The sequence below is a fragment of the Thalassophryne amazonica genome, chromosome 8 (assembly GCF_902500255.1).
Source record: "Thalassophryne amazonica chromosome 8, fThaAma1.1, whole genome shotgun sequence".
In the NCBI taxonomy this organism is placed as follows: domain Eukaryota; kingdom Metazoa; phylum Chordata; class Actinopteri; order Batrachoidiformes; family Batrachoididae; genus Thalassophryne; species Thalassophryne amazonica.
In genome coordinates this window covers 12,748,897-12,775,283 of record NC_047110.1, presented here as the reverse complement: position 1 = coordinate 12,775,283, position 26,387 = coordinate 12,748,897, and the positions used below count along the sequence as shown (strand labels likewise).

The 26,387-nt window shown below is 41.5% G+C and overlaps 1 protein-coding gene across 2 annotated transcripts in view; it reads left to right on the top strand.

Moving 5' to 3' along the window:
- Positions 1–1,888: 1,888 nt before the first annotated feature.
- rbl2 (retinoblastoma-like 2 (p130)) overlaps positions 1,889–26,387 on the top strand; it is a 212,382-nt gene continuing 187,883 nt past the window's right edge. The window contains exon 1 of one of the 2 annotated variants that reach the window (XM_034175745.1): positions 1,889–2,146. In XM_034175745.1, coding sequence (XP_034031636.1) covers positions 2,009–2,146 — 138 coding nt within the window. In that variant the 5' untranslated portion in view covers positions 1,889–2,008. The remainder of the gene's footprint in view (positions 2,147–26,387) is intronic. The other variant, XM_034175744.1, reaches the window with a different exon arrangement.

Genomic DNA, 26,387 nt, shown 5'->3' with positions numbered 1-26,387 from the left:
CTTGTGATTATCATTAATTCCTTAAAACAGAGCACTTTTTGTATAAAAACAAGTGATAATTTATCAGTTTCACATGAACCTTGAATGCTGCTTGTAAAACAATAAAGAAAATAACAGGGTGAACTAAAATTCTATTGTTTTAAAAAAAAACAAAAAAAAACATGTGGGTCCAACAGAAATGAACACCAAACAATGTTTAACAATAACAACCACTAGAAGCCACCTATTATTTAGTGATCGATTATACATAGTATATCTTATATAATTTGTAATATGCATAAAATATAAATTGTTCCATAGAATTTCCAGCAGAAATGTAATTTGTTCTGTAGAATGTGTGTGTGTGTGTGTGTGTGTGTGTGTGTGTGTGTGTGTGTGTGTGTGTGTGTGTGTGTGTGTGTGTGTGTGTGTTACGCAAGCGCATGTGTGTAGAAGTGTAATTACTATCCATCCATCCATCCATTTCTTCTGCTTTATCTGGAGTCGGGTCGCGGGGGCAGCAGCTCAAGCAAAGCCGCCCAGACCTCCCGATCCACACACACCTCCTCCAGCTCCTCCGGGGGAACCCCAAGGCGTTCCCAAGCCAGCCAAGAGATGTAGTCCCTCCAGCGTGTCCTGGGTCTTCCCCGGGGCCTCCTCCCAGTGGGACGTGCCCGGAACACCTCTCCAGCGAGGCGTCCAGGGGGCATCTGGAAAAGATGCCCGAGCCACCTCAACTGACCGAGCTCCTCACCCTATCTCTAAGGAAGCGCCCAGCCACCCTGCGGAGGAAACTCATCTCGGCCGCTTGTACTCGCGATCTCATTCTTTCGGTCATGAGCCAAATCTCATGACCATAGGTGAGGATCGGAACGTAGATCGATCGGTAAATCGAGAGCTTGCCCCCCTACTCAGCTCTCTCTTCACCACGACGGTCCGATACAGCGACCGCATCACTGCAGATGCTGCACCGATCTGTCTATCGATCTCACGCTCCATCCGTCCCTCACTCGTGAACAAGACCCCGAGATACTTAAACACCTCCACTTGAGGCAAGGACACTCCACCGACCTGAAGAGGGCAAAGCACCTTTTTCCGGTCGAGAATCATGGCCTCGGATTTGGAGGTGCTGATCTTCATCCCGGATGCTTCACACTCGGCTACAAACCGCCCCAGTGCACGCTGAAGGTCCTGATTTGACGAAGCCAACAGAACCACATCGTCCGCAAACAGCAGAGACGAGATTCTGTGGTTCCCAAACCAGACCCGCTCTACACCCCGGCTGCGCCTAGAAATTCTGTTCATAAAAATAATGAACAGAACTGGTGACAAAGGGCAGCCCTGGCGGAGGCCAACGTGCAGTGGAAACAGGTTTGACTTACTACAGGCAATGCAAACCAAGCTCCTGCTGCGGTTGTACAGGGACCGGATAGCCCTTAGCAAAGGACCCCGGACCCATACTGCCGGAGCACTCCCCACAGGGTGCGCCGAGGGACACGGTCGAATGCCTTCTCCAGATCCACAAAACACAAGTGGACTGGTTGGGCGAACTCCCATGAACCCTCGAGCACCCGATGGAGCGTGTAGAGCTGGTCCAGTGTGCCGCGACCAGGACGAAAACCACGTTATTATAATGTGTTTATCATCAGAAGCGTCGTTTTGTTTCTTACATGCGGCGTGTGAGAGCTCTGTAATGACAGCGTTACTGAATGCTGTCAGATAGGTCCACTAAAACAAAAGCATGAAGTAATCGTAGTAAGTCCTTTATATGATTGGCAGCCGCGCTGACCAATCATGCTCGGTAACGTGGGTGAAGGGCGGGGCTATTCTTACGTAGCGCGTACCCTCCCTCAGCACGTAGCAGCTGTCAGTCAAAGGACATTTAAATGGCCACACCGTGCGGTCCTGTGTGTCGCTGCCTCTCACGGTAACAACAAGCTTATCTTCGTGTTGTGGAAGCGAGCTGCGTAAACGTCGTTTCAGTTGTTTTTCTTCCAAACCGGCATTTCTAAGAAGGAAAAGGCCGAAAATGAGCGACGAGGACGACTTTCTGCAGAAAGCCAGACGTGGGTTTGAGGATCTCTGTCGAGCTTTGAATATGGACGAAGAGGCGAGCACTGAGGCATGGAAGAGCTACGAAAACACCAGCAGGAACTTCACCTTAGAGGTATCAACCCCACGAAAAAGAGTGTGATTTTGTTTAGCGGTATAAATGAATCGACAGCAGAGTTTGGTTTGTTCACCGACGCAGCCCGTGTAAAGTAGCTAGCTGTCTGCGCGGCGATTCTAACTTCATAGCTAATATCATACAATCACAACATGTTTTCTAACCATGCTGGCGTTACATTCTTTAAAAATATAAGTAATTACAAAAGAATACAGTTTAATAATACGCTTAATAATGTCCGAGCAGAGGACGCATCATACCGGTGTTATAACAACTTCTGTGACCCAGTAGATCCTGTGTCCGAATTAGGCATAATTATATAAAGTGATTTTTTAAACTGGCCTTCTAATGTTATTCAATTTGATCGATGTGGCAACTAGAGGGCAGTATTAGAGAACATACCTTTGCCAAAACCACGAACACTTCTGCCTTTAACCGTGCCGAAGTGCCTGTAGGGGCGCTGTTCTTTCAAATTACCATTGGTTGTGTATATAAATTACACACAAAAAAGGAAATCAGTGATAAGATTGTATTCTTATTATTTATTTTCCAAACCTAAAATGATTCTCAAAGATGATGCATTTGTCAAAACAGTTTAACAGCAAATGGGTTGCACTGTATTTCTAAACGAGCAGCATGTCTGTTGTGCTTTTCCATTTGATCTCAAAGCTCAAGCCACTTTAGTGCCTCACCACCGCCAGCTATGATGGTGCAGCAGTTGCGTCACTTTAGTGTGATATCATGATGGTTGTTTTATAAACTGATAGAATAATATTCATTTAATATTATCATAATGTGATGTTTAAGCTTACATGTGCGTAGCATGTGTACAACCCCAATTGCAATGAAGTTGGGACATTGTGTAAAATGTAAATAAAAACAATACAATGATAAGCAAATCCTCTTCAACCTATATTTAATTGAATACACCACAAAGACAAGATATTTAATGTTCAAACTGATAAACATTATTGTTTTTGTGCAAATATTTGCTCATTTTGAAATGGATGACTGCAAAACATTTCAAAAAAGCTCGGACAGTGGCATGTTTACCACTGTGTTACATCACCTTTCCTTCTAACAACACTCAGTAAGCATTTGGAAACTGAGGACACAAATTTTTGAAGTTTTGTAGGTGGAATTCTTTCCCATTCTTGCTTGATGTACAACTTCAGTTGTTCAACAGTCCGGGGTCTCCATTGTCGTATTTTGCACATCATAATGTACCACACATTTTCAATAGGCGACAGGTCTGGACTGCAGGCAGGCCAGTCTAGTACCTGCACTCTTTTACTACGAAGCCACGCTGTTGTAACACGTGCAGAATGTGGCTTGGCATTGTCTTGCTGAAATAAGCAGGGACGTCCCTGAAAAAGATGTTGCTTGGATGGCAGCATGTGTTGCTCCAAAACCTAGATGTACCTTTCAGCATTGATGGTGCCATCACAGATGTGTAAGTTGCCCATGCCATGGGCACTAACACACCCCCATACCATCACAGATGCTGGCTTTTGAACTTTGCGCTGGTAACAATGTGGATAGTCTTTTTCCTCTTTTGTCCAGAAAACACAACATCCATGATTTCCAAAAACAATTTGAAATGTGGACTCATCAGAGCACAGCACACTTTTCTGCTTTGCATCTGTCCATTTCAAATGAGCCCGGCCCAGAGAAGGCAGCGGCGTTTCTGGACATTGTTGATATATGGCTTTCACGTTGCATGGTAGAGTTTTAACTTGCACTTGTAGATGTAGCAACGAACTGTGTTAACTGACAACGGTTTTCTGAAGTGTTCCTGAGCCCATGTGGTAAGATCCTTTATACATTGATGTCAGTTTTTAATGCAGAAAGTTCTCCAGGTTCTCTGAATCTTCTGATTATATTATGGACTGTAGATGATGGAATCCTTAAATATTTGCACAAAAACAAAGGAATCTTCTGATTATATTATGGACTGTAGATGATGGAATCCTTAAATATTTGCACAAAAACAAAGTTTATCAGTTTGAACATTAAATATCTTATCTTTGTGGTGCATTCAGTTGAATATAGGTTGAAGAGGATTAGCAAATCATTGTATTCTGTTTTTATTTACATTTCACACAACGTCCCAGCTTCATTGGAATTGGGGTTGTAAGAGGCTTAATCAGTTGCGTGGGAGTGAGTGCATGCTTGTGGATATCTGTGGGTATGCATGTGTGTTTTTGGCATCTTTTAGGAAGATCAGAATTTGCAAATATGCAGATTTTTAGTTTTTAACTTTGCTTGAGATTACCATGTGACATCATCAATGCCAGCCACAAGAGAGCAGATGTCAGTGCAGAAAAATGGGCTCAATATCTCATTTCAGTTTGACCTTGACCTTTGACCTGTGACATTGACATGAATTGTTCAAAAAATGTGAACAAACTGCAAACTATTTGCACATAAACTGCAATGAAGGTGAAGTTGTGGCCTGAAGGTCTTAGCTGCCTCGAGGGAGGGCAACCCTTGAATACCGTGGTGGACACCGGTGGTCAGAGAAGCCGTCCAACTGAAGAGTCCTTCCGGCAAATGTTATCTCGGAGGACTCTGGAGGTCGTTGCAAGGTACTGACAGGCCTGGAGGGTGGCAGCCTCTGTTGTGAGGGAGGCAAAGCAGCAGGTGGTGGATGATTTTGGAGTAACCATAGAGAAGGACATTCAGTCGGCACTATGGTCCTTCTGGCGGGCCATGAGGCACCTCAGGAGGGGAAAATGGGGAACCATCCAAGTTGTCAACAGTAAGGATGGGACTCTGTTGACCTCAACTGAGGAGGTAATTGGGCATTGGAAGAAACACTTTAAGGAACTCTTTCATCAGACTGGTGTGCTCTCTTTAGTAGGGGCAGAGCTGGAAGCTGATGGGGGCTAATCATCAGTTTCCCTGGTAGAAGTCACTGAGGTAGTCAAACAAATCTGCAGTGGCAAAGCCCCGGGGGTTGATGAGATCTATCCAGAAATGCTGAAGGCTCTGGATGTGGACGGACTGTCTTGGATGAGACGTCTCTTTAAGATTGTGTTGAGGTCTGGGACACTGCCTAAGGAGTGGCAAACTGGGTTGGTGGTCCCCATATTTAAAAAGGGGGCCCAGAGAGTGTGTGCCAATAATAGGGGCATCACACTACTTAGCCTCCCTGGTAAAGTCTACTCCAGGGTGCTGGAAAAGAGGGTTTGGCCAAAAGTTGAACCTCTGATTGAAAAGGAACAATGCAGGTTTCATCCTGCCCGTGGAACAACCAACCAGCTCTTCACTCGCACAAGGATCCTGGAGGGTGCCTGGGAGTATGCCCATCCAGTCTACATGCGTTTTCTGGACTTGGAGAAGGCATATGCTTGGGTACCCCGCGAGAAACTGCGGGAGGTGTTGCGGGAGTATGAAGTGAGGGGGTCCCTTCTCAGGGCCATCTAATGTCTGTACTCACAAAGTGAGAGCTGTGTTCGGGTGCTTAACAGGAAGTCTGACTTGTTTCCGGTGGGGTTTGGTGTCTGCCAGGGCTGCACCATGGCACCAATCCTGTTTGTGATATTCATGGACAGGATACTGAGGTGTAGTCGGGGGGAGGTGGGTTTTCAGTTCGGTGGGCTCGGGGTCACATCACTGCTTTTTGCAGATGATGTGGTCCTATTGGCTTCGTCAGCCTGTGACCTCCAACACTCACTGGATCAATTCGCAGCCGAGTTCCGCAGCACCTCTAAATCTGAGGCCATGTTTCTCAGCAGGAATCCGATGGATTGCCTGTTCCAGGTAGGGAATGAAGTCTTGCCCCAAGTGAAGGAGTTCAAGTACCTTAGGGTCTTGTTCACGAGTGAGGGAACAATGGAACGTGAGATGGGCCAGAAAATCAGCGCAGTAGGGACAGTATTGTATTCCCTCCACCGTGCTGTTGTGACGAAAAGTGAGCTGAGCCAAAGGGGGAAGCTTTTGATCTGCTGATCAATCTTCGTTCCTACTCTCACCTATGGTCATGACCAAAAGAACTAAATCACGGGTACAAGCAGCTGAAATGGGCTTCCTCAGGAGGGTGGCTGGTGTCTCCCTTAGAGAATAGGTGATAAACTCGGTCATCCGTGAGGAACTTGGAGTAGCTGCTCCTTTGTGTTGAAAGGAGCCACCTGAGGTAGTTCAGGCATCTGGTAAGGATGCCTTGTGGGCACCTCCCTAGGGAGGTGTTCCAGGCATGTCCATCTGGGAGGAGACCCCGGGGAAGATCCAGCACTAGGTGGAGAGATTATATCTCCACACTGGCCTGGGACCACCTCTGTATACCCCAGTCAGAGGTGATTGATGTGGCCCGGGAAAGGGAAGCTTGGGGTCCTATGCTGGAGTGCTTGAACTCGCGACCCAATGCCAGATAAGCAGTTGAAGATGAGGGAGTGAGATGAGTGTAATGCTGTCACCAGCTGCTGCACAACCTGTCTGTCCCTGCCCTGTCTTTTTCCTGTGTCTGTCTCTGCCTATCCGGTGCCTGTCTGTGCCTGTTGGTAGTACAGGCAAAAAAAGGAACAAGTGTGATACATGTGATATCACATTTTTAATAGCAAGTGTCTGCAAACTGCTGTGCCTGAGGTAATAATGAATGCTTATGAGTGCAATGGAAAGAACATTTTCATTGCACAAATTGAAAACATTAATTAGTTGTTTTTATATGAGTGGATCCTTGTCATTTGATTGGTGCTTTGTATGTCATGTGACATGGATTATTCATTCCAGTTACCATGCAGATTGGTTCCATACGTTTAGTACCATTGGCAGTTTGTTTTGCTGACAGATTATTCAATTCAATTCCATTCAATTCAATTTTATTTATATAGCGCCAAATCACAACAAACAGTTGCCCCAAGGTGCTTTATATTGTAAGGCAAGGCCATACAATAATTACGTAAAAACCCCAAAGGTCAAAACGACCCCCTGTGAGCAAGCACTTGGCGACAGTGGGAAGGAAAAACTCCCTTTTAACAGGAAGAAACCTCCAGCAGAACCAGGCTCAGGGAGGGGCAGTCTTCTGCTGGGACTGGTTGGGGCTGAGGGAGAGAACCAGGAAAAAGACATGCTGTGGAGGGGAGCAGAGATCAATCACTAATGATTAAATGCAGAGTGGTGCATACAGAGCAAAAAGAGAAAGAAACACTCAGTGCATTATGGGAACCCCCCAGCAGTCTAAGTCTGTAGCAGCATAACTAAGGGATGGTTCAGGGTCACCTGATCAATCAATCAATCAATCAATCAATCAATCAATTTTTTTTATATAGCGCCAAATCACAACAAACAGTTGCCCCAAGGCGCTTTATATTGTAAGGCAAGGCCATACAATAATTATGTAAAACCCCAACGGTCAAAACGACCCCCTGTGAGCAAGCACTTGGCTACAGTGGGAAGGAAAAACTCCCTTTTAACAGGAAGAAACCTCCAGCAGAACCAGGCTCAGGGAGGGGCAGTCTTCTGCTGGGACTGGTTGGGGCTGAGGGAGAGAACCAGGAAAAAGACATGCTGTGGAGGGGAGCAGAGATCGATCACTAATGATTAAATGCAGAGTGGTGCATACAGAGCAAAAAGAGAAAGAAACAGTGCATCATGGGAACCCCCCAGCAGTCTACGTCTATAGCAGCATAACTAAGGGATGGTTCAGGGTCACCTGATCCAGCCCTAACTATAAGCTTTAGCAAAAAGGAAAGTTTTAAGCCTAATCTTAAAAGTAGAGAGGGTGTCTGTCTCCCTGATCTGAATTGGGAGCTGGTTCCACAGGAGAGGAGCCTGAAAGCTGAAGGCTCTGCCTCCCATTCTACTCTTACAAACCCTAGGAACTACAAGTAAGCCTGCAGTCTGAGAGCGAAGCGCTCTATTGGGGTGATATGGTACTACGAGGTCCCTAAGATAAGATGGGACCTGATTATTCAAAACCTTATAAGTAAGAAGAAGAATTTTAAATTCTATTCTAGAATTAACAGGAAGCCAATGAAGAGAGGCCAATATGGGTGAGATATGCTCTCTCCTTCCAGTCCCCGTCAGTACTCTAGCTGCAGCATTTTGAATTAACTGAAGGCTTTTTAGGGAACTTTTAGGACAACCTGATAATAATGAATTACAATAGTCCAGCCTAGAGGAAATAAATGCATGAATTAGTTTTTCAGCATCACTCTGAGACAAGACCTTTCTAATTTTAGAGATATTGCGTAAATGCAAAAAAGCAGTCCTACATATTTGTTTAATATGCGCTTTGAATGACATATCCTGATCAAAAATGACTCCAAGATTTCTCACAGTATTACTAGAGGTCAGGGTAATGCCATCCAGAGTAAGGATCTGGTTAGACACCATGTTTCTAAGATTTGTGGGGCCAAGTACAATAACTTCAGTTTTATCTGAGTTTAAAAGCAGGAAATTAGAGGTCATCCATGTCTTTATGTCTGTAAGACAATCCTGCAGTTTAGCTAATTGGTGTGTGTCCTCTGGCTTCATGGATAGATAAAGCTGGGTATCATCTGCGTAACAATGAAAATTTAAGCAATACCGTCTAATAATACTGCCTAAGGGAAGCATATATAAAGTGAATAAAATTGGTCCTAGCACAGAACCTTGTGGAACTCCATAATTAACTTTAGTCTGTGAAGAAGATTCCCCATTTACATGAACAAATTGTAATCTATTAGACAAATATGATTCAAACCACCGCAGCGCAGTGCCTTTAATACCTATGGCATGCTCTAATCTCTGTAATAAATTTTATGGTCAACAGTATCAAAAGCAGCACTGAGGTCTAACAGAACAAGCACAGAGATGAGTCCACTGTCCGAGGCCATAAGAAGATCATTTGTAACCTTCACTAATGCTGTTTCTGTACTATGATGAATTCTAAAACCTGACTGAAACTCTTCAAATAGACCATTCCTCTGCAGATGATCAGTTAGCTGTTTTACAACTACCCTTTCAAGAATTTTTGAGAGAAAAGGAAGGTTGGAGATTGGCCTATAATTAGCTAAGATAGCTGGGTCAAGTGATGGCTTTTTAAGTAATGGTTTAATTACTGCCACCTTAAAAGCCTGTGGTACATAGCCAACTAACAAAGATAGATTGATCATATTTAAGATCGAAGCATTAAATAATGGTAGGGCTTCCTTGAGCAGCCTGGTAGGAATGGGGTCCAATAGACATGTTGATGGTTTGGATGAAGTAACTAATGAAAATAACTCATACAGAACAATCTGAGAGAAAGAGTCTAACCAAATACCGGCATCACTGAAAGCAGCCAAAGATAACGATACGTCTTTGGGATGGTTATGAGTAATTTTTTCTCTAATAGTTAAAATTTTATTAGCAAAGAAAGTCATGAAGTCATTACTAAGTTAAAGGAATACTCAGCTCAATAGAGCTCTGACTCTTTGTCAGCCTGGCTACAGTGCTGAAAAGAAACCTGGGGTTGTTCTTATTTTCTTCAATTAGTGATGAGTAGTAAGATGTCCTAGCTTTATGGAGGGCTTTTTTTTATAGAGCAACAGACTCTTTTTCCAGGCTAAGTGAAGATCTTCTAAATTAGTGAGACGCCATTTCCTCTCCAACTTACGGGTTATCTGCTTTAAGCTGTGAGTTTGTGAGTTATACCACGGAGTCAGGCACTTCTGATTTAAAGCTCTCTTTTTCAGAGGAGCTACAGCATCCAAAGTTGTCTTCAATGAGGATGTAAAACTATTGACGAGATACTCTATCTCACTTACAGAGTTTAGGTAGCTACTCTGCACTGTGTTGGTATATGGCATTAGGGAACATAAAGAAGGAAACATATCCTTAAACCTAGTTACAGTGCTTTCTGAAAGACTTCTAGTGTAATGAAACTTATTCCCCACTGCTGGGTAGTCCATCAGAGTAAATGTAAATGTTATTAAGAAATGATCAGACAGAAGGGAGTTTTCAGGGAATACTGTTAAGTCTTCAATTTCCATACCATAAGTCAGAACAAGATCTAAGATATGATTAAAGTGGTGGGTGGACTCATTTACATTTTGAGCAAAGCCAATTGAGTCTAATAATAGATTAAATGCAGTGTTGAGGCTGTCATTCTCAGCATCTGTGTGGATGTTAAAATCGCCCACTATAATTATCTTATCTGAGCTAAGCACTAAGTCAGACAAAAGTTCTGAAAATTCACAGAGAAACTCACAGTAACGACCAGGAGGACGATAGATAACAACAAATAAAACTGGTTTTTGGGACTTCCAATTTGGATGGACAAGACTAAAAGTCAAGCTTTCAAATGAATTAAAGCTCTGTCTGGGTTTTTGATTAATTAATAAGCTGGAATGGAAGATTGCTGCTAATCCTGCGCCTCGGCCAGTGCTACGAGCGTTATGGCAGTTAGTGTGACTCGGGGGTGTTGACTCATTTAAACTAACATATTCATCCTGCTGTAACCAGGTTTCTGTAAGGCAGAATAAATCAATATGTTGATCAATTATTATATCATTTACTAACAGGGACTTAGAAGAGAGAGACCTAATGTTTAATAGACCACATTTAACTGTTTTAGTCTGTGGTGCAGTTGAAGGTGCTATATTATTTTTTCTTTTTGAACTTTTATGCTTAAATAGATTTTTGCTGGTTATTGGTGGTCTGGGAGCAGGCACCGTCTCTACGGGGATGGGGTAATGAGGGGATGGCAGGGGGAGAGAAGCTGCAGAAAGGTGTGTAAGACTACAACTCTGCTTCCTGGTCCCAACCCTGGATAGTCACAGTTTGGAGGATTTAAGAAAATTGGCCAGATTTCTAGAAATGAGAGCTGCTCCATCCAAAGTGGGATGGATGCCGTCTCTCCTAACAAGACCAGGTTTTCCCCAGAAGCTTTGCCAATTATCTATGAAGCCCACCTCATTTTTTTGATGATGATGATTTGAACAAGCTAATTGATGGTGCTAATTCTTCTAACACACACACACACACACACACACACACACAAATCCACTTTCTCATAAGCCATCTGGAGGCATGAAGATCTGTTAGGATGAAAACCTGGAAAAATTTCTGATGTGATTTTTCGTTGGAGTGAGGAAGTACACAAAGTGTAGGGATGCTGAATAGTCCCTGATTATGTTTTGCTGGATCTAGATTATTAGAACCCTCGGCAGGTGGTCGGTAAGAATCATTCCAATGTCTTTGTCCAGATCCTTTATTGCAGCTGTCTGGCAACGTATGATGTGGTTCTATGAATCAAGTATAAATGAACACAAATGAGATGCAATCATTAAATAAAATATAGAAATGGTGTATATACCTAACAGATAACACTAAGAAATATGGCAAACCTATAACAGCAAAGATGGCAAATAGATAAAAAAGTGTCAGATACGTTTCTGTGTTTCTACAGCCATCGCCAAACCAACACTGCTATCTACTGGCCGTTGAACGCACTGGCAGTTGAAACCATGAGGGAAACTAGCCCCGGCTAATGCTACTGGCTGCTATCATGCAATTAAGTTTACAACACACTTGTGCTAAGCCAAACAGCTTATAAACAACATCACAGACATCATCAAAGAATCACAGGAAGACAAGTGGATTCTCTCACTCAATTGCACTGTACACACTGTTGCCAAACATGGCTGGTTAGGCTGATGTTGGCAAGGATTGCTGTGGATTGCAGCCCCACTCTGTGTTGAGCTCCAGACTACGGCAAAATGGTTGAGGTACAGTAGAGGAGAGAGAGTGCCCAATGACAGTGAGTGAAAGAACCAAATGTCCAGTAGAGGGGCCAATAAAGTTACAACCCTAATTCCAATTAATTTAGGACATTGGGTGAAATGTAAATTAAAAACAGAATACATCCATCCATCCATCCATTCATCCATTTTCTTCCGCTTTATCCGGAGTCGGGTCGCGGGGGCAGCAGCTCAAGCAAAGCCGCCCAGACCTCCCGATCCACACACACCTCCCCAAGCTCCTCCGGGGGAACCCCAAGCCGTTCCCAAGCCAGCTGAGAGATGTAGTCCTTCCAGTGTGTCCTGGGTCTTCCCCGGGGCCTCCTCCAAATGGGACGTGCCCGGAACACCTCTCCAGCGAGGCGTCCAGGGGGCATCCGGAAAAGATGCCCGAGCCACCTCAACTGACTCCTTTCGACGTGGAGGAGCAGCGGCTCGACTCCGAGCTCCTCCCGAGTGACCGAGCTCCTCACCCTATTTCTAAGGGAGCGCCCAGCCACCCTACGGAGGAAATTCATCTCGGCCGCTTGTACTCGCGATCTCGTTCTTTCGGTCATGAGCCAAATCTCATGACCATAGGTGAGGATCGGAACGTAGATCGATCGGTAAATTGAGAGCTTTGCCCCCCTACTCAGCTCTCTCTTCACCACGACGGTCCGATACAGCGACCGCATCACTCGTGAACAAGACCCCGAGATACTTAAACTCCACCATAAAGGCACCTTCATAGCGGATACGTGATAGATGAAAACGTGGGTCATTCTTCGTATAATCGCTGACACACCCATGCATGGCTCCTTCTTCATCCTTCATTAATCGGTGGGACCCAGGCTTAATGCTACTAGCTGCTATCATGCAATTAAGTTTACAACACACAAAATGGTTGAGTTACAGTAGAGGAGAAAGAGTGCCCAATGAGAGGGGAGAGTGCCCAATGACATGAAAGACCAACTTTTCCACACAAAGTCCTTTTTTTCTTTGGAAGTATTATGGACTACATTGTCAGAATCATTTGTGAACTATCGAACTGTTTTTTCAAGTTGACTGAGATCAATTTTGGATTCCTATTTAAAGTTTGTGTTGGATTGTTGATATCAAAGCACCAGTGACGCACCAAAATGTAAGTCTGTTTTCTGTTGTTTAAAAATTAATATAATATCAAATGACAAGGATCTATTTTAGCCCTTATATAAAACAAATAATGAATGTTTTTAAATTCTTTCAATGGAACAAATATTTAATTTGGTGAAAGCTGGAATGAACGTACCATTCAACTTGGTTTACCTCATTGAATGGAACATTCCATCTTTCACCTCATGAAATATTGTTACCATTGTACTCGTAAACATTCATTATTTGTATAGTACGACACCCAAATCAATCCAGTGTTGCAATTACATAGTCAAACCAAATGCCAAATGTTGGGTAGTTTACTCATATCATGGGATACATCTTCCAATGAATGAAAATATTCCTTCTATTGCACAAATGCAAAATATTCTTTTTGTTTTAATGACACCTAAATAGGTTGGTGAATTTTGACTTAAAATTACAAAAGTTTTTCTTGTAGGAACAGGAAGCCAACAGCAGAGGGAAGAGTAGGCTCTGTGTCTAACCAGCAGGCAGTGATGCCGGTAATGCGAGTAATCTAACGCGTTAATCTTTCCAAAACAGTAATCAGATTAAAGTTACTTCTCCATGTCACTGTGCATTACTATTATTTTGCATTGTGGGTTGATAGCAGCATTAAACTTGGTCTGTGGGCAGGAGGTCGGGGTTCGACTGAACTGCCCACTTTAAGCGAGCTGTGAGCTTTTCATCCACGTTTTTTTGCAGCTGCTCGACTCGTCCTCACATCTTAAAGCACGGTGATCAGCACACCTGCACTGAGCAGGTGAGACATTTTTATACTTTTTTCCCTCCTTTATTTAGAATTCTGAGCCGCTCCGTATCGTCTCATTAAAAACAGCTGATCCTCCGCAACGCGTCAACAACTAACACTATTTTCCACTCAAATGCACCTAAACTCTCTTTCTGAGGACCACATGATGTGAAAACGCAATAAAACTTTCTTACCTGTAAATCTGGTCCTGTTTTCTGCATAAATAAATGTTATCCATTCTTTGTGCTCAAACGCCAAAGCAGGGGCGAATCCAGATGGAATGGGGCGTGGGGCAGGGATGTGCCCCCCCCCCACAACACCCCTAGATTAAAGGTCCAGTTTTGAAGCCGTTTTTTACTACAACTACTAATATTGCTTAAAATAATAATAATTTCAACAAGTAAAATGTTTAGAGAGAATTTAAATGTTAGAAAAATGTTAGAATAGTTACATTTATAAAAAATGTAGGTTTGAAATTGCAAGTTTTACTGTTACAGTGCTGTCAACAGTTAAATATGAGGTCAAGAAAGAGGTCTTTATTTTACTTTTTATAAAACAAGTATTTATTTTCATTGAAGTCAAGAAAGGGTGAATATAAAGTGAGTTTTGGCAAAACAGGTATCATTGTCATGTTGACGTGGGTTGTTGTCGGCAGCTGGGGAAAGTAACTAAAAAAGTAACTAGTAATCTAACTTAGTTACTTTTACAATTGAGTAATCAGTAAAGTAACTAAGTTACTTTTTCAAGGAGTAATCAGTAATTGGATTACTTTTTCAAAGTAACTGTGGCAACACTGCCAGCAGGTTACTCCAGCTGGCAGGGGAGACAACACACCACTGAGCAGGACAAGAGCCGCTGAGAAGTTCAGCGGTATGTGTGGAAACACGTCTGCTTTCCTCAATCCTGTGAAAAAGAGCTTCTACGGTGGCTAAAGATGTCCCCATGAAAACTGCTGCTGCTTGATTTAACTTCCTCACATAATGGAAGCATTTTTGCAAAAAGCTAATTGAGGCATGCAGTAGAGCAGAACTTATTATATGGGAGAAAAATGTACAGCAAATAGTACAAAAATGCACATCAGTGATGTCACTCAAACAATGGGAAAATTAACATACAATCCACCAATCAAATGACAAGGGTCTATTTAGGTGTCGTATAATCTGCACTAACCCATGTCACCCTAGGCAAACATTGCTAAGTTTATCTTTGACAAGTGACACTTTTCTGCAGAGGGCTTTCCAAAGGACATTTCTGTGATTTGGACCGTTTGTCCCCAAAATCAATAGGCCAAACTGGTGCATTTCCAAACAGAATGAAAATAGCAAAGGTCATACCTCTGTACAAATCTGGGGATAGCCTAAGCACCACTTCACAAACTACAGTCTTGTCTCTTTACTCCTGCAATTGTCCAAAATTGCAGAAGTAAAAAAACTAAAAAAAAAAAAAAAACCCTCTTCAATAATTGATTGGACTTATTCACTGACAAATACAAGCTACAGACAGTCAATATGGATTTAGGACACGAAAGTCAACAACTCTGGCTTTACTAGACCTAACTGAAGAAATTACTAACTCCATAGATGAAAAAAACAGGTAGTTAGCATATTCATTGACTTCAAAAAGCATTTTAAACAATAAATTACAGCATATTAATTAAAAAGCTGGAACGATATGGCATTAGGGTGATAGTTTTTAACTGGGTCAGTAGCTATTTAAGCAGTCGGAGACAGTTTGTGAAGCTGAGTGGCAGTTCCTCTTCATGCTTGGACATCAGTTGTGGTGTACCCCAGGGGTCAGTGTTGGGACCAAAATCTTTCCTCATATATTAATGACAGTAAAGTACAGTGGGATAAAAAAGTATTTAGTCAGTCCCTGATTGTGCAAGTTCTCCTATTTAGAAAGATGAGAGAGGTCTGTAATTTTCAAAATAGGTACACTTCAACTATGAGAGACAAAATGAGAAAAAATAATCCAGGAAATCAGATAGTAGGAGTTTTTACAAATTTATTTGTAAATTATGGTGGAAAATAAGTATTTGGTCAATAACAAAAGTTCAGCTCAGTGCTTTATAACATAATCTTTGTTGGCAATGACAGAGGTCAAACATTTCCTGTAAGTCTTCACCAGGTTTGCACACACTGTAGCTGGTATTTTAGCCCATTCCTCCATGTAGATCTCCTCTAGAGCAGTGATGTTTTGGGGCTGTTGCTTGGCAACATGGACTTTCAACTCCCTCAACAATTTTTCGATGGGGTTGAGGTCTGGAGACTGGCTAGGCCACTCCAGGACCTTGAAATGCTTTTTATGGAGCCACTGCTTCATTGCCAGAGCAGTGTGTTTGGGATCATTGTCATGCTGGAAAACCCACCGATGTTGCATCTTCAATGCTCTCACTGATGGAAGGAGGTTTTGGCTTAAAATCTCATGATACATGGCCCCGTTCATTCTTCCCTTAACACAGATCAGTCGTCCTGTCCCTTTTGCAGAAAATCAGCCCCAAAGCATGATGTTTCCACCCCCATGCTTCACAGAAGATATGGTGTTCTTGGAATACAACTCAGCATTCTTCTTCCTCCAAACATGACTAGTTGAGTTTTTACCAAAATGTTCTATTTTGGTTTCATCTGACCACATGATATTCTCCCAATCCTCTTCTGGATCATCCATATGCTCTCTGGCAAACTTCAGACGGGCCTGAACATGTACTGACTTAAGCAGAGGAACACGCCTGGCACTGCAGGATTTGAGTCCCTCTCTGCATAGTGTGTAGCCTTTGTTACTTTGTTCCCAGCTCTCTGCAGGTCGTTCATCAGGTCCCTCCATGTAGTTCTGGGATTTTTGTTCACTGTTCTCATCATCATTCTGACCCCACGGGATGACATCTTTCGTGGAGCCCCAGATCGAGGGAGATTATCAATGGTCTTGTATGTCTTCAATTTTCTTACAATTGCTCCCACAGTTGATTTATTCACACCAACCTGCTTGACTATTGTAGATTCACTCTTCCCAGCCTGGTGCACATCTACAATTTTCTTCCTGGTGTCCTCGACAGCTCTTTGGTCTTGGCCATGGTTGAGTTTGGAGTCTGACTGTTTGAGGCTGTGGATAGGTGTCTTTTATACAGATAACGAGTTCCAACAGATGCCATTAATACAGGTAACAGGTGGAGGACAGAAGAGCTTCTTAAAGAAGTTACAGGTCTGTGAGAGCTAGAAATGATTGCTTGTTTGTGGGTGACCAAATACTTATTTTCTACCATAATTTGCAAATAAATTCTTAAAAAACCCTCAATGTGATTTCCTGGATTTTTTTTTCTCATTTTGTCTCTCATTGTACCTATGATGAAAATTACAGACCTCTCTCATCTTTCTAAGTACACTGAAAAAAGTGAAAACACAGTGCACTTCATTCAAAGTACTTATTTACATTGGTCTAATGGAAAATTGTGGTTTCCAATTTAAATCTGCTGAAATCACTTTACAAAATCATGAATATACATTGTGAGAAACTAAAAAAAATAGCTGTAACAAATTACATCAATTTTTTAAAGTTGATCCAAAGTAGCATTTTTTTTCAGTGTAGGAGAACTTGCACAATCAGGGACTGACTAAATACTTTTTACCCCACTGTATGTAAATCATTAAAATTCATAGTATTTGCCAGTGATACCAAAGTCCTTTGTTCTGGGGGGCATTTAAGAGAACTACTGGAGGAGGTTACAACCGGGATAATTAAACTAAAGAAGTGGTTCATTTATATAAAAAAATTATCACTAAACTTAAATAAAACTAAAGTAATATTATTTGGAAAAAAATAAATTCACCATGCAAACAAACATTCAAATAGATTGGATTAATATCAAAAGATTTAAGGAAATTAAATTTATTTGGATAATTATTGATGATAAATGTAGCTGGGAACCACATATATTAGGGTGCCACTTAAAAATAAAGTTTCTGATTTTTTCCACGGACAACAGCATTAAACTCTAGTGCCTAAAACTCTCGTGAATATATTCTCTGGGTTTGTAGACGTTATTGTATTTGCGTTTGTTAAATTCCACACATTTTAAATGTAGCAGACAGGGATTATCTGGAATTTTGTTTTCAAGGCCTCTACTGCCATCTACTGGCCAGTAGTGTTCATGGCAGTATTCGCCCTAAGTACTAAGCGTCTGGGCACCAAATCAACTTTTTGGCATTGCAAATGGCTTTTTTTTTTTACAAATGAAGTTTAAAAACAAAACAACAGCAATAAATAAATAAATAAATAAAATAACATTACAAGACAGCTCTGCGGTTTTTGCACAGGTACAGTGCGAGCGGTTAGATGCTTGTAGCTCTACAGCAGCAGGATACCCTCATGATGGCCGACCACAATAATATCAAACAGGTTTGATTTTCATTGGACCATACGATCGGCGATCAGGAGGTGGTCCTGAGATGTTAAACGCAGCTTGTTACTCCATGTACACTACACGATGCAGGACGCGCGATTAACCTGAAACTCGGTCCAAAAAATTCCTGCATGAAAAATCGTCTCGCACAGTGTAAAGCACGTTTTACAACATCATAAAACATGCGCACATTTTCTCCATATGCAAAACATTTTGCGATGACACTTCCAGGGCTCTGTAAAAATGCCTGTTTTTACAAATAAAAAAATGGAATATTTTACAAAAGCACATTTATCTGTAAACACCAACACACGACAGACATCACATTAATGTGTTGGTTTACATAATGAATGACTGAACCAATCAGTGTTTAGCAGAGGCACTTTTACCCAGAATCCTTTGCGATCTGTGTTTGTTACAAAACATCAGAATTAGTACATTATTCAACATTAAAAGATATATGCTATATTTTAACTTTGTACAAATGACAGAATTGACATTAATGGAGTTATTCTATTGGTATTAATGTTATTTTTTTGTAATTTTCTTAAATCCTCCAAACCGTGACTATCCAGGGTTGGGACCAGGAAGCAGAGTTGTAGTCTTACACACCTCTCTGCAGCTTCTCTCCCCTTGCCATCCCCTCATTACCCCATCCCCGTAGAGACGGGGCCTGCTCCCAGACCACCAATAACCAGTAAAAATCTATTTAAGCATAAAAATTCAAAAAGAAAAAATAATATAGCACCTTCAACTGCACCACAGACTAAAACAGTTAAATGTGGTCTATTAAACATTAGGTCTCTCTCTTCTAAGTCCCTGTTGGTAAATTATATAATAATTGATCAACATATTGATTTATTCTGCCTTACAGAAACCTGGTTACAGCAGGATGAATATGTTAGTTTAAATGAGTCAACACCCCCGAGTCACACTAACTGCCAGAACGCTCGTAGCACGGGCCGGGGCGGAGGATTAGCAGCAATCTTCCATTCCAGCTTATTAATTAATCAAAAACCCAGACAGAGCTTTAATTCAGTTGAAAGCTTGACTCTTAGTCTTGTCCATCCAAATTGGAAGTCCCAAAAACCAGTTTTATTTGTTATTATCTATCGTCCACCTGGTCGTTACTGTGAGTTTCTCTGTGAATTTTCAGACCTTTTGTCTGACTTAGTGCTTAGCTCAGATAAGATAATTATAGTGGGCGATTTTAACATCCACACAGATGCTGAGAATGACAGCCTCAACACTGCATTTAATCTATTATTAGACTCTATTGGCTTTGCTCAAAATGTAAATGAGTCCACCCACCACTTTAATCATATCTTAGATCTTGTTCTGACTTATGGTATGGAAATAGAAGACTTAACAGTATTCCCTGAAAACTCCCTTCTGTCTGATCATTTCTTAATAACATTTACATTTACTCTGATGGACTACCCAGCAGTGGGGAATAAGTTTCATTACACTAGAAGTCTTTCAGAAAGCGCTGTAACTAGGTGTAAGGATATGATTCCTTCTTTATGTTCTCTAATGCCATATACTAACACAGTGCAGAGTAGCTACCTAAACTCTGTAAGTGAGATAGAGTATCTCGTCAATAGTTTTACATCCTCATTGAAGACAACTTTGGATGCTGTAGCTCCTCTGAAAAAGAGAGCTTTAAATCAGAAGTGCCTGACTCCGTGGTATAACTCACAAACTCGTAGCTTAAAGCAGATAACCCGTAAGTTGGAGAGGAAATGGCGTCTCACTAATTTAGAAGATCTTCACTTAGCCTGGAAAAAGAGTCTGTTGCTCTATAAAAAAGCCCTCCATAAAGCTAGGACATCTTTCTACTCATCACTAATTGAAGAAAATAAGAACAACCCCAGGTTTCTTTTCAGCACTGTAGCCAGGCTGACAAAGAGTCAGAGCTCTATTGAGCTGAGTATTCCATTAACTTTAACTAGTAATGACTTCATGACTTTCTTTGCTAACAAAATTTTAACTATTAGAGAAAAAATTACTCATAACCATCCCAAAGACGTATCGTTATCTTTGGCTGCTTTCAGTGATGCCGGTATTTGGTTAGACTCTTTCTCTCCGATTGTTCTGTCTGAGTTATTTTCATTAGTTACTTCATCCAAACCATCAACATGTTTATTAGACCCCATTCCTACCAGGCTCCTCAAGGAAGCCCTACCATTATTTAATGCTTCGATCTTAAATTTGATCAATCTATCTTTGTTAGTTGGCTGTGTACCACAGGCTTTTAAGGTGGCAGTAATTAAACCATTACTTAAAAAGCCATCACTTGACCCAGCTATCTTAGCTAATTATAGGCCAATCTCCAACCTTCCTTTTCTCTCAAAAATTCTTGAAAGGGTAGTTGTAAAACAGCTAACTGATCATCTGCAGAGGAATGGTCTATTTGAAGAGTTTCAGTCAGGTTTTAGAATTCATCATAGTACAGAAACAGCATTAGTGAAGGTTACAAATGATCTTCTTATGGCCTCGGACAGTGGACTCATCTCTGTGCTTGTTCTGTTAGACCTCAGTGCTGCTTTTGATACTGTTGATCATAAAATTTTATTACAGAGATTAGAGCATGCCATAGGTATTAAAGGCACTGCGCTGCGGTGGTTTGAATCATATTTGTCTAATAGATTACAATTTGTTCATGTAAATGGGGAATCTTCTTCACAGACTAAAGTTAATTATGGAGTTCCACAAGGTTCTGTGCTAGGACCAATTTTATTCACTTTATACATGCTTCCCTTAGGCAGTATTATTAGACGGTATTGCTTAAATTTTCATTGTTACGCAGATGATACCCTGCTTTATCTATCCATGAAGCCAGAGGACACACACCAATTAGCTAAACTGCAGGATTGTATTACAGACATAAAGACATGGATGACCTCTAATTTCCTGCTTTTAAACTCAGATAAAACTGAAGTTATTGTACTTGGCCCCACAAATCTTAGAAACATGGTGTCTAATCAGATCCTTACTCTGGATGGCATTTCCCTGACCTCTAGTAATACTGTGAGAAATCATGGAGTCATTTTTGATCAGGATATGTCATTCAAAGTGCATATTAAACAAATATGTAGGACTGCTTTTTTGCATTTACGCAATATCTCTAAAATTAGAAAGGTCTTGTCTCAGAGTGATGCTGAAAAACTAATTCATGCATTTATTTCCTCTAGGCTGGACTATTGTAATTCATTATTATCAGGTTGTCCTAAAAGTTCCCTAAAAAGCCTTCAGTTAATTCAAAATGCTGCAGCTAGAGTACTAACGGGGACTAGAAGGAGAGAGCATATCTCACCCATATTGGCCTCTCTTCATTGGCTTCCTGTTAATTCTAGAATAGAATTTAAAATTCTTCTTCTTACTTATAAGGTTTTGAATAATCAGGTCCCATCTTATCTTAGGGACCTCGTAGTACAATATCACCCCAATAGAGCGCTTCGCTCTCAGACTGCAGGCTTACTTGTAGTTCCTAGGGTTTGTAAGAGTAGAATGGGAGGCAGAGCCTTCAGCTTTCAGGCTCCTCTCCTGTGGAACCAGCTCCCAATTCAGATCAGGGAGACAGACACCCTCTCTACTTTTAAGATTAGGCTTAAAACTTTCCTTTTTGCTAAAGCTTATAGTTAGGGTTGGATCAGGTGACCCTGAACCATCCATTAGTTATGCTGCTATAGACTTAGACTGCTGGGGGGTTCCCATGATGCACTGTTTCTTTTTATTCACCTCTTTTTGCTCTGTATGCACCACTCTGCATTTAATCATTAGTTATTGATCTCTGCTCCCCTCCACAGCATGTCTTTTTCCTGGTTCTCTCCCTCAGCCCCAACCAGTCCCAGCAGAAGACTGCCCCTCCCTGAGCCTGGTTCTGCTGGAGGTTTCTTCCTGTTAAAAGGGAGTTTTTCCTTCCCACTGTCGCCAAGTGCTTGCTCATAGGGGGTCGTTTTGACCGTTGGGGTTTTTCTGTAATTATTGTATGGCTTTTGCCTTACAATATAAAGCGCCTTGGGGCAACTGTTTGTTGTGATTTGGCGCTATATAAATTAAATTGATTTGATTTGAAATTGATTTATAAGTCAAAACCATCAGTCAGCATGACTTTATTTTTCAAGACCTCCGCCTGACCAGAGCATTGTGACTGATAGAGAGTTGGCTTTATGGCTGCTCTCAGAGTGCCTCTACTGGGAGCTCTGTAGTGAACAAGTGCTTCCAGCAGGGGCAGACTGTTCAAAGACAAAAGTGTGGTCTCATTGTTTGGGTCTGTTATTACTTTTAATGTTACTAGAAGCTATTGTGGCATTAAAACTTAAATTTGTTTTATTAGTAGTTGTAAATGTACCAGAGACAATATTCGAAGTTATCTATAACTTCTGATGCATTTTTGGGTGGTTTATTGTTTTCTCTTTATCAAAGATAACTTTTCAGTTATCTGATTATCTGTTATCGAAGTTAATTTTTTGGTTATCTGTGCCCACCACTGGCTGCAGATCATTTTGTGGTGCAGATGACTCGCACGTGCATGTGACCCAAGCCTTGAACCTTTATCACAAATGTGTTGAAATGGCCAAGAGACGAGAGTTCATGTGCAGTCAGTCGGAACTGGCAATGAAAGATGTACATCTTCAGACTGCATATGAGCTTTGCCATCATCTAGCTCGATGGAATGCCTCAGGAGTCTGAATGTGTACATTACTATTGGAGTCAGATTCCAGAAACAACAGTGACAATGGCCGGAGCTCACAGTAATCGTCTCTGAGATGGGTTGTTAGCTGTTTCCGAATGAAGTGAATGATATCACCCTTAACTGGATTGACAGCTGATGTTATGAACTCTACATCTAGTCCACTTTCATAGCCAGACTGGTTGATTGAGCCCCAATTATATTACGTGATATAGGGAACACTTGAGTTCATTGAGCTACCAGTAAATATTCATATATATTAATGAAACTTGCAGCAGTTGATATGCTTCATAAAAGGGAAAAAAAGTAATGGGTGGGACCTGGAAAAAGTTTTAAAAAATGGCCATCATATTGAGTGGCACCCTAACATTTATGACACATACACTCAAAAGTATTAAAAAGTACTGCAATAATAAGCAAAGTAAAACAGCTTCTGGATGACAATTCACTCCAAATTCTCTACTGTTCACTTGTTTCACTTGTGTGGGAAAATACCTATAAAAATATATCACATTCATTAGTTACTCTCCAACAAAGAGCAATAAATACCCAGTAGGCTGGTGACCTGGATCATACAGATATATTTTCACTCTAAAATTCTTAAGTTTGTAGGCTTTCAAACTGTGCAGGTATTGTTTAGTTCAGGTAATGCTTTGTAGGTCGAATTCTTTCCCATTCTTGCTTGATGTACAACTTCTGTTGTTCAACAGTCCGGAGTCTCCGTTGTTGTATTTTGGGCTTCGTAATGCGCCACACATTTTCAATGGGCGACAGGTCTGGACTGCAGGCAGGCCAGTGTAGTACCTGCACTCTTTTACTATGAAGCCACACTGTTGTAACACGTGCAGAATGTGGCTTGGCATTGTCTTGCTGAAATAAGCAGGGACGTCCCTGAAAAAGACATTGCTTGGATGGCAGCATGTGTTGCTCCAAAACCTGGATGTACCTTTCAGCTTTGATGGTGCCATCACAGATGTGTAAATTGCCCATGCCATGGGCACTAACACACCCCGATACCATCACAGATGTGGCTTTTGAACTTTGCGGTGGTAACAATCTGGATGGTCTTTTACCTCTTTTATCCACAGGACACGACATCCAAGATTTCCAAAAACAATTTGAAATGTGGACTCATCAGACCACAGCACACTCTTCCACTTTGCGTCTGTCCATTTCAAATAAGCTCAGGCCCAGAGAAGGCAGCAGCGTTTCTGGAAGTTGTTGATGTATAGCTTTCGCTTTGCATGGTAGAGTTTTAAATTTTACTTGTAGATGTAGTAACTGTGTTAACTGACAGTGGGTTTCTGAAGTGTTCCTGAGCGCACGTAGTAAGATCCTTTACACAATGATGTCGGTTTTTAATGCAGTGCCGCCTGAGGGATCGAAGGTCACGGGCATTCAATGTTGGTTTTCGGCCTTGCCGCTTATGTGTAGAACGTTCTCCAGATTCTCTGAATCTTCTGATTAAATTATGGACTGTAGCTGATGGAATCCCTAAATTCCTTACAATTGAACATTGAGAAACATTGTTCTTAAACTGATGAACTGTTTGTTCACGCAGTTGTTCACAAAGTGGTGATCCTCACCCCATCTTTGCTTGTGAACAGCTGAACCTTTTGGGGAAGCTCGTTTTATACACAATCATTACACTCACCTGTTTCCAATTAGGTGTTCTTTGAGCATTCATCAACTTTCCCAGTCTTTTGTTGTCCTGTCCCAACTTTTTTGAAACGTGTTGCAGGCATCCATTTCAAAATGAGCAAATATTTGCACTAAAACAATAAAGTTTATCAGTTTGAACATTAAATATTTTGTCTTTGTGGTGTATTCAATTGAATATAGGTTGACGAGGATTTGCAAATTATTGTATTCTGTTTTTATTTCCATTTTACACAACGTCCCAACTTCATTGGAATTGGGGTTGTAGTTTAAGGAGTTCACTTAATTTTAAATGTAGAAGAGTGCAGACGATTATGAAAAGTTTTTTGTATTTCTGTTTGTGTGGTGAAACGGTGGAACAGTTTGAACGAGGAACTAAAGGAATGTCCAAGCATGATCCACTTTAAAAGGTTGTACAAAAATATGGCATACACACAGTAAATTTTGCTGAGTAAATTTTACTTTGCTGGGAAAACATTTGGTCCCAGTCTAAATAGAATTAAATATACTCTACCACACAGCTAAATCGACTGAACACAGTGTAAAATTATTTGAGTAAAACCCCTTGAATTGACCAGTTGGTGTTGCTGACCGAATGGTCCTTCCTAAAAGTTGGTCCGCCCTGCCTTCACTGCACATGCGTCATTAGCCGCGGTTCACGGATTATCACCTTGTTTCTGCTTAAAACTGCACACCAGTCATCATCTATCTCAGCGACAGATATCTGAAGCTTTTGTACAACAATCATTTCCACATAAATTCAACATTATTTTATCATAAAAGACACAGGAAGTGATCAGAGTGCCGCAACTACACAGGCTGCTAGCTGTTGTGTTCACTGCATGTCCGGCATTTCAAAGCATCGCTGATTATCATCTCGTTTCTGCTTAAAACTGACTTTAGAATGAAGAGGTTTTACCTTGATATCTGATGGTTAATAATCCCATTAATCCATTTGATCTTTGAGTGAAGACAGTCCATCTCACAGGTGCTGCTGTGGTTGGGGGGGGGGGGGGGGGGGGCTGTTCGGTCTGTGACAACGGTAGAGCTGCTTTCAGTCTATAATTAGGAAATAACCCTGTTGTGTCTGCTGATGGGCGGACATTTATGCTGGGTTATACGGTTGAACATACAGCTTGACCGTATAACAGCATGAGCGTCCGCACATCATCAGACACAACAGGGTTACTCCCATTCTAATCCAATTCCATAATTTGCACGCTTTATTTTTCTGTAGGTAATTTGGCTTACCATGAAGCAGCGATCATCTCTCCAACTGTGGTCAGAGAGCGGAGTAATCCATCGAATGTGAAAAGCCATCAAACGCGTAACGGTGATTCTGTATCAGAATCCACATTAATACTTTCGTACTGTAGCTTAAATTCACCCATTTCAGCGGTGGCACGCAACTTTCTCTCACTCTGAGCTAACAGCGCTAACAGGTAACAGTGCTAACAGCTAGCAGCACGCACAGCCGATGTTCTGAAGAATTGTGCATTTCGAAAGTTCCACGTCCCGACAATACTGACATGCGTGCGCATGTGCAGTTGTGCGCATGTGCAGTTGTGCACACATGCGCAGTTGTGCGCAGAGGACAGAAATGACATTCAACAGTAATCATATCTCGTCAGAACAGCAGACACATCGCATCAGGGCATGGAGTAATACATCTTTTGCAACTGTTGTTGCAAAATTACACGTATATAAGATATTATACGGTCTGCGCTCTCACACGATTAACCAATCAGATTTGCAGAAAAAATGTAATTGGATTAGAATAGCGTGTATTTTACTTTATTTAGACTGGGACAAAATGTTATCTTGGCAAAGTATCTTTTGCTCAGCGAAATTTACTGTGCAGGGAAGAACTTGCATAAAGATAATGGCCTGTTTACAGTGTTCTT